General features: G+C 30.6%; 1 protein-coding gene across 1 annotated transcript in view; it reads right to left on the reverse strand.

Annotated features, from left to right (window-relative positions):
* Nucleotides 1-215: 215 nt before the first annotated feature.
* Nucleotides 216-12,852, reverse strand: part of MS3_00010198 (uncharacterized protein) — a 47,760-nt gene continuing 35,123 nt past the window's right edge. Inside the window, exons 20-22 of the mRNA XM_051218562.1 lie at nt 12,666-12,717; nt 2,640-2,818; nt 216-890 (exon numbers count right to left, since the gene is read on the reverse strand). Of these exons, the coding sequence (XP_051074885.1) occupies nt 655-890; nt 2,640-2,818; nt 12,666-12,717 (467 nt within the window). The 3' untranslated portion in view covers nt 216-654. The remainder of the gene's footprint in view (nt 891-2,639; nt 2,819-12,665; nt 12,718-12,852) is intronic.

Below are 12,852 nucleotides of genomic sequence, written 5' to 3' on the forward strand. Positions count from 1 at the left end.
GACGCCAACATCTATAAATACCCTTGATTTTCTGTACTAAAATGAACCTTAGGATAAAGTGTTTTCTCTCATACTTGTGTCTTCTCTCTGGAGTTCAAGTCGCTGTGTATTTCTAGTCTGCGGGTTACGGGAATAGCTTAGGAATCGTATATAGCGTTCAACCTACACGACTTATCATGATAAAAAAATGTTTCCCTGTAAAAAGACTATTTTGACTATATTTTAACAGAAGTATATATTCAGTAAAATACAAACATATAGAATTTCTATAAAATGAGATAACAAGTGTACAAATAATTACATTTCATCGAATAATATCATTTTGACATTTCATGTGATTTTGTTAATAATGAATAAACCACTATGATTAGAATATTTTGAGACAATTAATCAAAGATAACTGGTTTTTTCTGTCAATTTTCTATCATTCAACTTATGCTGAATGATAAATGTATGGAGAATTTCAAATTCACTACAACCCATAAAATTATAAAAACAAAATACATTAGATTATTTCAACGAATATCTTTTGAAAAACAACATTTCGTTTTATTAATTAATCCAGATCTTTATCTGGTTTACAGTACTGAACATATCATTGAATTATTTATTTATAAAAAAAAGTTAAAAGATAAAAGGTACTAAGATAAACTGTTAGATTATTGTAGGATCTTCTGCATTGTAAGAGTGAATGGAAGAATTACTATTGTTACTAATTGTATTGCGATTTCGTGATGATGGTCGTATACGACGTTTTGGTACTTGAGGGATATTTCGTGATCTATTATAACTTTCTTGACCTATTTCACTATCACTTGGTCCAGGGGATCTTTCAAATTCTGATTCAAAATTATCAATTTCTCGATTTCGTAATCCGCGATTTCGGACTGCTGAAAATTAGATAAATATTTTGAGATTAGACAATATGTTGTGGATAATTCAATCTAGAAACTTTTAAAAAAGGATGACTAACCAAATCTTTTCAAGAGTGATAAGTATATTCTAGAAAACTAATTCATTTACATAAAAAAAGTTTTGCTAAATAGTTATTTTCTAGTAATAACATGCAATCCTCCTTATAAGTACTCTTTAAAACCTTGATTTTTTTCCATAAGATGTACAGTTTATATCTTAGCCTTAATTAAGCCAAAAAGTTTTTTCAACATATATATGTGTTTGTAATCTACCTTTAAAAATATGTCACATTTATGGACTTTTTAAATTTTAGGGGAAAAAATCATTTCATATCACGCAATGTATGACTATATTTTACGTGTTTTCCTTAAACAAAGGTCGACTGAACTATCTGGTGTGTTTTGGTCAGATATTTACGTTTTTCTTCTTCACATGAACAATTTTCGTCTTCTTTTTAATTGTTGATGTAATTAATTTAAAAGAGAAGACTTTTCATATTATTAGGTATCTAAAAGACTACACAATCAAAGTGTTTCTCACTAGTTGTCCACAAATGCTTAACCTCTAGGTCCTTGAGCCGGCACCCAACTGTGTTAATGTCTAACTTCAATCAATCCACGATTTTGTGCGACCATCTTACATTGTTATTGGTCGATAATTGCATTACACCCGTCATCACTTTCAGGTTTTCAATGGTTGTCTATATTGATTAGTTCATAAGAAGCCGTGACCAGTGGAGTCCAACCATGTCGGATGTGAGACAATCGAAGACTAGCGCGCACTATCTTAGTTTGGTTGAAGCTAGATATTGACACTCTTAAATGTCGGCTTAGTGGTCTGTATGTTGGGCATTCGCGCGTGACCAGAGATCTTATGTTAGATATCCGCTTGCGGAATCGGGAATGTGCACTGTTGGGAAGTCTCATACTAGGATAAAGAAGCCGTCCAATGCTTCTAGGTTTTCATTGGTGGTCTAACATTAATTGATTCATAAACTGAATTAAAACTCAACAATCTCCACAACCCAATACTGAAATAAGATTAAATTTGATGGAAACGGGATCATCCCATTAAAAACAAACATCACGATATATAAACTTGATATCTTCCAGTATATGTAGGCATAATCAAGAATCCTGATGAGGATGCCTTTAGAAACTGTAATAACAGATGCAAACGTTCACCATTTTTAACACATAACATTGTCAAACTCATTAAAACATGCCTTATTTTTGGCCTTTGTAAAATATTATAATTATGGACTTATAACTGTAGAGCCTGATGATGAAGTTATTGAAAACAATTGTTCGCTCAAATATTCTTCGTTTTTGAATATTCTATGGGGATTTTTAAACTAATAATAGAGAAGACAAAATATCATTGCAAACTAATACTCCTTAGAAGGATCGGCCACTAAGAGACCATTCTCTTTTGTTTTGCATTCTCGGGATAAATCTTTGAATAAGGTATTCAATTCAAGCCTATTAAAACTGCTCGTACGGAAGAAACTCTAACGATTTAAACCTCCTAACTGAATAATATGATAAACCTGGGTGGTGTGTTTTAACGAAAATAAGGTTGAATTTCCCGAAATCAAAAATTATGCTTTTGAATTTCTGTATAACTGAGATCAATGAAAAATAGTCTCGGTCATTATCAATCTTCGAATGTTGATATAGTGAGACACGTGATGAAAAAGATTTAGTAAGAACATAAATATTTACTTTCAGATTCACTAGGAGACCATTGATCTTCACTTTCATTTCCATCAACATCGGGATTGGTAGGTCGTGACAATGGATCGCCTAACGAATGTCTTGATTCTGAAAAAGCTTGATAATTGTGTTCTGGAAGATGATACAAAAACTGAGCATCAGGATCTCCTGGTTGAGCATATTCAGGGCTGAAACATTCAATTTAAAAGCAGAAAAACTGAGCTTAACTGTAGCATTACATTGAGGGCTTATTTCGAACCATCTTTTAACATACTAAAATTTGTATTTACAAAGTGCGAATGCTTATAGACAATTTAGTTTTAGAATCATGCATATCATCATATATTTATCTCATTAAGGACGTTAAATAGATAATATTTACCACAAACATCTTTAGACCATCAGCATATGAAATTAAGTGAAATAATAAATAAAAAAACACTGTTCGCTCTGTAATACCTGCACATATTATTTTATAATTAACTTAACTTATATTTCATATTATATTCATTTTCGCTGAAAAATTGCCATTATATTAAAACACAATTAATATGAATGAAGAATATGCTTTTCAATGAATTTCTTATCAGCTTCTACAATTATCTCATCCAAATTAATAATCCATAAAATTGACCAGATCTAAAGCACAGAGTACATCATTTGGAAATTGTAATATGTGAATCAAGGATTGTTGTTTGTCATATAAAACCAAATCAAGTCAAATTGTTAATGTTGGGGCTGGCTAATATAAAGTGTTAACTTGAATCAATTTATAAGTGAAATGAAATTGTGAGATAAATAATGATCAGATTAAATATGGTCAACATGGGATGACACTTGACATTTTGAGAAATTTATTCAGCATCCACCACTATCTATACTATATGAATCAGGTGAAATATAGTATAGATAGTGGTGGATGCTGAATAAATTTCTCAAAAATGTCAAGTGTCATCCCATGTTGACCATATTTAATCTGATCATTATTTATCTCACAATTTCATTTCACTTATAAATTGATTCAAGTTAACACTTTATATTAGCCAGCCCCAACATTAACAATTTGACTTGATTTGGTTTTATATGACAAACAACAATCCTTGATTCACATATTACAATTTCCAAATGATGTACTCTGTGCTTTAGATCTGGTCAATTTTATGGATTATTAATTTGGATGAGATAATTGTAGAACCTGATAAGAAATTCATTGAAAAGAATATTCTTCGTTCATATATTCATTATTTTTGATAATAAAACATTTCAGGTTGTAAGCAATCCACGCAAACTTACATGAATGTATTTATCTTATTTTCTTAAAAGTACCTTCGTTATGTTATTGCTACAATGAATCCGTATTTGTGTTGTTTAATTTATTATTTTGTTTATATACATTATTTGTAATTATTTTAAATTAACATTATGTCAGCCAAATTTACATCGACATATTAAAACTAATAAATCTGTTCTATTATTCTATAGTAAACTACATTTTTTTCTATAAACTTGCCTGAACAATATTGACTTGAATTTGAACTACGGACATGAATTTTAATAATGGAAATAATCTTTAATACTATATTTTATATGTCAAGTTATAACTCTATTATGGTTAAGATGAAATGTATGAATAAAACTAATCAGAATCTATGGAATTTTCATACACATAGTTCCTTAGGTTCTCATCAGCTGCTTACAACCTAAAATATTTGAAAATCAGAGTTATTACAGATAAGAGGGTGATTAAGGATGAATACATGTATCATGATGTAGTGAAGATTCCGATAGAGTTAATGAGGTCATAAAATTTTGTTTTGAATAAACAAAGTTTGGGAGAGAAAGTTCCAGAACATTGAAATAATGATTAGAACTCATGGAGTTAAAAAACATTAGATGATTGTGTAATTAAGTAACTGAAAATAGATGGTAATAAAGAAAGATATGAATTGGAATCAGTCGGTTATGAATGATGTAATTTTGAACTTTAGAAAGGGTTGGAATAATGAATGACGTAATAAATAAATAAGGGGAGTAATGTTACCAGGGCAAACTATGGAATTGAATGATTCCCTTAAACATTATTTCATTTATGATTAATATTTTTAAAGAAACAATTATAACAAATGGTATGAAATGTCTTTGTTGAAATTTATATACGAACACTTTCATTACAAATAACTCGATATCTGACATAACCATATCCCTATTCAAGTTAGTTTACTTCAAATTGAATGTAAAGAGATAAGTAACTTTAATTACTAATATCTGATGTATATTCTAGTTATAAGGCAACTTCTTTTAAAGAAAAATAGCATATCTAGTAACACCCATAAATGACATCGTCTTTCTGAAGCATTATATGAAATTAGTCAGTTCGCATGATCTTTATTATTGGTTACCTACAAGGGCTTTGTTGTATTAATATCATAATAAAATTGCATCACACGTTTTGTTAGGTCGAAAACTGCTTGACCTAAACCATATGAGGTTAGTAAATTGGTTGTATGAAAGTATATTGAGATTTCTGTTCATTGGAATCCCAGTCCAAGGAATCTACTTGCTTTCTCAAAGTATCACTGATCCTGAATTTCTACATTTTTTAAAAACTAAATAGTGTAAATGACAGTGGTACACAAAACAACTTTCAACCAATATCAAAGTCATGATCTTGAATACAAAAGTCAAGACAGTTCTACTGTACGGAGCTGAAACTTCGAAAATTACTGCAACCATCATCAAGAAGGTACAAGTATTTATAAATAGTTGTCTACGCAAGATACTCAAGATCCATTGGCCGGATATCATCAGCAACAGCTTTCTGTGGGAGAGAACAAACCAGCTTCCAGATAAAGAGGAAATTAGGAAAAGACGATGGAAATGGATAGGACATATATTACGAAAATCATCAAACCGCATCACTCGGCAAGCCCTAACTTGGAATCCTGAATGGAAGCGGAAAAGAGGAAGGTCAAACAATACACTACGTTGGGAATTGGAAGCAGATATGAAAAGAATGAATAACAACTGGAAAGAGTTAGAAAAGATTGCCCAGAATTGCTCCTCCACGAGGAGTAACAGGCGTAAGTAAGTAAGTAACAGTAGTACAACTTTGTTTCTGGAATCAAGCTGGACGTAAAGAGTCCCGAACATGAGATTCAGCATTTGAAAATTAGTTGACCTAAGTACCTGAATCGCTAGATGTATTCCATCAACCCATCATAAACTATTTTTAATCTGACAAATGATTGCTATTTTATATCGATTTAGATATATTAGATCATATCTTAGTAATTTACTACCAGTCAACGCTGTTTATTACTCAATCTTGAAACTACAGTACGCAGAGAAAGGTTTCTTTAAGAAAAAAGATAAGAACCCATTATGTTAACCAGAAATTAATTTTTGTCATAACATAAAACAGTCGAGGGATAGTGAAGTTGAAAAGCATTCAAAACTCAATGTGAGAATTTCATTTTAAAAAATTCATCAAGTGCTCATCCATTACAGTACTAAATACTTAGACTGAATTCTTGAAAATAATCTATTTAATCTTTTATTCACTTCTTTTTTTTCTAAGGAATAACGAAAGAATTCAGATAGGAAGCTCTTCTCTACGCATTAAGTTAATATATTCTATAGTGTTGGAAAGTTGTTTTGGAGATTAAAACAAAAAAAAGAGGGAATAAAAATTAAATTAACACTTAACTAAGAAAAAAATTAGTAGGAAGTAAAAACGTAAGTCAATGATTAAAGTAGGATAAGATAGAAAGGGAAAAATAAGAAATAAAAGAAATTCAAAATGATTATTCAATTACATTTTAGGAAAAACACCATCACCACCACCAACAACAACAAAATTGACAGATGTTTAAATTTTACAGGGAGGGAAGGGAAACAAAATGCGAGGAAAGAATGTTTAACAGGTAGAAAACAAAAAACCCCTTTCTTTCAATTTGTCTTCTTTTCTATTCACTTTACATCATCCATATAATTATGCTGTAGTTGAAAGTATAAAATTTATTATTTTATCATCGGTCTTTCATTTGTTACTGTACATTATTGCCTATCTTATTTTTATTAATTTTCCAGACATCATTTTTAACTAAACATAGAAATATTAAACTTTAATTATAAATCTTTAAATAAATGAAGTTACAATTTCATTTCAATTTTTTCTCTTATATTTTTTAATAAATACTGTTGTCAATAGTGATAGTTGAAAACGGAACAATTAAAATATCTTCATTGATGTCAATGATAATAATACTGAAGAGATCAGGAAACATTGAGTCAACAAATGATACAGTCAGTAATCGCATAAATAAATCATAAATTTGTTAGATGTTGTTTACTCTAATGTAAACAATATTTGTGTGTTCATTGACCGGTTATGAATGAATACATGTCTAGTATATCATAAGTCATCTTAGAAAGAAAATAATATAAATGAACAGAGTGATAAATAAAATATGGGTAGATAATATTATTCACAATGAAAACCTGGACATAATAAGTATAGTTGAACATGAACAAATAGTTTTGAAGAATGGAAAACACAAAAGAAACTCGAAGTTTGGAGGATAAAAATCAGTGGATGCACTTGTTTCACTACGAATGATCATGAGTTATACCATTTAATATCTCTTAATACAAATGTGATAATTCTATGGATGACAACCAAGACTTTTGCATCTATTGACAAGGTGGATTCTGATTGTAAACAACTCAATGAACTGATATCTTGTTTTCATCTTTCTACCATTAGCTTTTTCCTATCTATTACTTAAATCTTCCGTAATATATATAACTGAACCATTAGTTAACTTGCCATTTTTACCTAGTAACCTATTCTCATTAATAGTCATTTGGTAATGACATTACGTTATTTCAGAAATATTTCAAAAATCTGTATGATTAAATATTTGTAGCCGACAAATCGGAGTTTATCATCGTTTTCAGTGTATCCTCTCAATATTATTTCACAATTTTAAATCTTTTAGTGTTTGTTTAAACTGTAAATCAAATCCATTTAAACAGATAACTAATTACAAAACGTGAAAAATATGGTTTACAAATTAACACATAAAGTTGGTGAAACTAATAAACTAGAAAACTAAAATAAACTTATTATTTGAATATTAAAAGGAATATCATATATCAAATGATTCAATTGTAAAAGGTATATATATTTGCTTTTTTAGATTGTTTACATAAATTTAGATTATTTTACATTATAGAAAGAAAATATTCTCAACTCTAAGAAATATGAAACTTAAATGTACCTCCAGGGTTTAAATGAAATATTGTCCGTAAACTTTTCAGCTATATAACTTTTTCTACTTAAATAGGAGAAGAATGTATTTGTAAAATCTCAACGAATGAATTTGAAGTAAATCTAACGTTTCACCTGGCAAATTAGTTCAAGCTTTTTCAAGGAAATATAATCAAAACATCAAAATTATCGATTGCCAAGTGAAACATTGGATTTACTTCATTTTTATTCACTAAGACCACTGAGCTGGCATCTAATGGTGTTATTGTCTAACCTCAACCAATCCACGAAACTGGTCTAGTTGGTTAAACCCCTAGCGTGAGACTGATAGATCCTGGGTTCGAATCTCGCGAGGTGCGGGGATCATGGACGCACACTACCGAGGAGTCCCATACTAGGACGAAACGGCCGTCCAGTGCTTCCAGGTTTTCCATGGTGGTCTAGCTTCAATTGACTCATGATTTCAATCAAAAACTTAACAATCTCTACAACACCTAAACTGATATTCCATATATTTTGGTAAAAATACACTCGTACATTTTGTTACCATTATTTCCTCGTAATCTTCAGAAAATATATTAAAATCTATTTGATTTTATGCTGATGAAAAGAAATATGACAACGTTTCTTTTTCACCTTTTTTTCTTTATCATCAATAGAAATAAATAAATAAACAAAATCCCCATTTTAAATTGATGACAAAAATGATAACACATGTAGTTTCATATAATTACATTCTCTTAGGTTCTCTAATATTCTTTCTTAATGATTGTGTGTGAATTCTTTTGTTGTTGTTGCTTCTTTTATTTTTTACACCTGACATATGAATGAGTAGTAAAGCGTTAAAAAAGTATAACCACAAAAATAAAATTGAATAAAGACTGTAAAAATTATTCAACTGGAACAATAAGCCAAAAAAAAACAATAATAACACCAACGTCCACGTTTACTATGAAAACAATACAACATTCGTTTAGACATAAACAATATAAAACGTTTACATATGTATGAGAGAAAGATAGTGAGTGAACGAGTGAGTGAGTAAGTAAGTAAGTGAATAAGAACGTAGGGAAAAAACTCATCATACAGAAATCATTGACAGCAAATGAAAAACGTTTTGTTTGAAAAAAACAATATTAAAATTCAGTCATGGATTTACAAGTAGCTTCGTACTATGATTCAAATTGGGTTTTTTTTCATTTCAATGTCATATTCATAAATTATATTAGAATTTATTTCCTCTACTACTTATTTTTCTTCAAAACTAAATATAAATTATAATAGTTGAATGAGTTGCTTTAAACAAATTTCATAAAAATTTTTTTCTGGAATAATATACAACCGTAAATATTATAACCAATTCACTTGGTATTGTTTTGCTTGAATCTTCCCATTGAAGATCATCCAGCTGACGAGTGCCAAATAGGACGAAACGCGCGTCCTGGATTCCACTGATAGCCACTATCCATCATTGCTTATAAAGCTTGTAAATTAAGGCAATATCGAGGCAATACACCCAGGATGCATATATGCTAATAAGAGACTGATCAATTGCAGTCTTAAATCTCAATGGGAAGATTCAAGCAAAACAATATCAAGTGAATTTAAATTCACCCTATTGCACAAGCAAGTGACTATCAGCACTCAGTAGCTAAGTAAATAACGCGATGGCGTTTGAAGAGCAAAGGTACTGGGTTCGAGTCGCAGAGTGAACATCAACTCTGAGGTGCAGGTACATCTGGCTTACGAGTCGCAAATAAGACGAGACGTGCGTCCTGTATTCCACTGCAAGTCACTGTCCATCTTTTCATTATAACCAATATTTAATCCGCTGTTCTATAATCAATATTATCTGTTATTTAGTAACACATTGTAATTTACTTTGAAACAAAACTTTGGATCTATTATGAAATTACTAATGAATTTCTGAAGAAACGATTGGGAAAAATAATCAAATTTGTATAATCGCTGAAAATCCACATTATATTAAAACACAATTAACATGAACGAAGAATATTCTTCTCAAGGAATCTCTCATCAGGTTCTACAATTATCTCATCCAAATTAATAATCCATAAAATTGACCAGATTTAAGGCACAGAGTACATCATTTGGAAATTGTAATATGTGAATCAAGAATTGTTGTTTGTCATATGAAACCAAATCAAATTGTTAATGTTGGAGCTGGCTAATATGAAGTGTTACCGTGAATCAATTTATAAGTGAAATGAAAGTGTATGAATATAATGGAAATTTTTCAGCAATTGAAATGAAATTGTGAGCTAAATAATGATCAGAATAAATATGGTCAACATGAGATGACATTTGACAACATTTTTGGGCGAGACTCTAATTTATGGACGACCTTTGAACGAATCTTAAGTGACCTTGAGAAACATTAGCTAATCAACAAACAGTCACTATAGAGTAAAAATATGTTATACAAAATCAAGGAAATAAATTGGATACACTTCTTATTCGTGGTTCAAAAACTTGTCAAGGTTAGAAAGAGGTTCAGAGGATCTAAAATCGTAATGCATGAAGTAGAGGAAATCAATCATATGGTTACAGAATAGTCGGCCTCTGGAGGCATGATAAAGTCTCAAATACTCTTTCAACCTCGACAACATAGCTTCAATATTGTTTATGTGCACTCCGGTTGTTGAGTGCACAAAATGCTACTTGTGGATAACGACACGATGCACGTAAACAAGCCTATGTAAGAGTGTACGCTTTCCAAACATCCGTATATATTGTAGTACTTGGCTGTAGCCAGTGTTACTGGTGCTTTTATTATCCAGTTCCCAATAAATGTCTTAATTTGCCTTAGTTAGGAATTATATATAGAATTTTCATCACAAGCCGACATCAGCTATAATGCCAGAAATTTATTTAGCTAAATGGATGAAAGGCTTTCGCGTTAAACTCAGAGATCCATTATCTTATACCTGATTGATTCGTCCACAAATTATAGTCTCGCCTTTTTATTTGTTATAGCCACTCAATTATCACGTTTTGTACAAAATTCCCTGTGAACCGATCGTACGTTAGCATTAAGCACTGAAGTTCGTGCCGTAACCTTTAAATCTCTCAAACGCTTCTGATTGGCTCGTCCATAAATTAGAGTCTCGCCCATTTTTGAGAAATTTATTCAGCATCCACCACTATCTATACTATATTTCACCTGATTCATATTATTCTACATATTATGTAATTCCTGGTTATTATTCAATTATTCTCACTCTCTCTCTCACCCCATGTTGACCATACCTATTCCGATAATTATTTAGCTCACAATTTCATTTCACTTATAAGCTGATTCAAGGTAACACTTCATATTAGCCAGCTCCAACATTAACAATTTGATTTGGTTTGGTTTTATATGACAAACAACAATTCTTGATTCACATATTACAATTTCCAAATGATGTACTCTGTGCCTTAAATCTGGTCAATTTTATGGATTATTAATTTGGATGAGATAATTGTAGAACCTGATAAGAAATTCATTGAAAAGCATATTCTTCGTTCATATAATTGTGTTTCAAATTAGTATAGCTGAAAAACTCCAACAGAAAGTAAGGGAATAATTTTGATTATTGAGTGGATTTTCATGTTACTTCAATAGTGGTTAACTTGCTTACATTCTAATATGAAGCATATTAGTGTTCACGATAACACACGAAGTACTCAGTTTTTATTGTTGCAAATCACATTCTTTATAAATCAAAGTACCAGTAATTCGGACAGTATCATTCAGTTTGAAACCGAACAATAATGCTTAATGAAAATAACTTTTAATAAGTGTTATCAAGCTTTACTAATGGATACTGATAGGTTTTAGACAACGTAATGTGATACTGAGTTTTACATTTATTGATGAGTGTCGTATGGGGGCTACTTGAAACATGAATAAAATTTATTTCCACTTATAAATTTGGATTTGTCTTATTAAATTGAAATTTCAAAATAATATTATCAACCAATATTAGGTCCCGATAAGAATAATAACTGGTAATTTTTGGGATCCATTTGTGGACCAATACTATACGTATATTTTTATCGTATAATTGTAAATTAACTAAATTATTCATATTCATGTCTCTCTTATCATAAGATTTATTTTAACTTATGGACTGTTATTATACGATTTTCCATTCTTGAATTATTCCCTGTCTATTAATCACTACCTCCCACATTCACAGCCACACTTGGCCATATCTTGTACAAATGTTGTTCCTTATTTTATGGTACGATGTGGTCTGTTTGATTGGTATATAAACCCCGTATGTTTTGAATAAATGATTCATATCTCAGAGGCTCGGATTGGTGTTCTGGACTTAACTGGCTGGGCTAGACAGGAAGCGGGACCAATAAGGACTCTTGACTGCTTGTACGAGTTTACGCGTCATTGATCCGGTTGATAAGTCACTGCTACCTAATTTGTGGTATTAACACGTTATACATTAGCAGGGCACACAGGCACAAATTATAACACCCGAACAACTTGTGTATCACAGTTTTATGATTAAACAGAATTTTACAACGGTAGAAAGAGTTTGATATTTTGGGTTCGTTTACTAAAAGCTGTAGCTGTAGCTCACGTCTATAGGTGGTTTACAAATAATTTAAATCTAAAATAATTGAAATTCATTTCACATACACAACTGTAGAAAAATATACACCTTGGTATCATACACGTCAAACACTTAACTCGTGATTATCGTATAAAGTCTTAGGTTCACAGTAGACTTGTGACTTACCTCATTAGAGATTGATGTGATTCCATTAAAGGTTCATTTGCTTTCTTTTGCACTGAAAAAAAAAAACGAATTCACATTAAAGATTATGAAATGTCAATTCAAATACTTTCACCTGTTTGTGAATACATAAATAGAAATGGACAAGCGTAAACATGTGAACTAGTGTAATGACCGCATAAAAAGTGAA

Source organism: Schistosoma haematobium, chromosome 1 (assembly GCF_000699445.3).
Source record: "Schistosoma haematobium chromosome 1, whole genome shotgun sequence".
Lineage (NCBI taxonomy): Eukaryota > Metazoa > Platyhelminthes > Trematoda > Strigeidida > Schistosomatidae > Schistosoma > Schistosoma haematobium.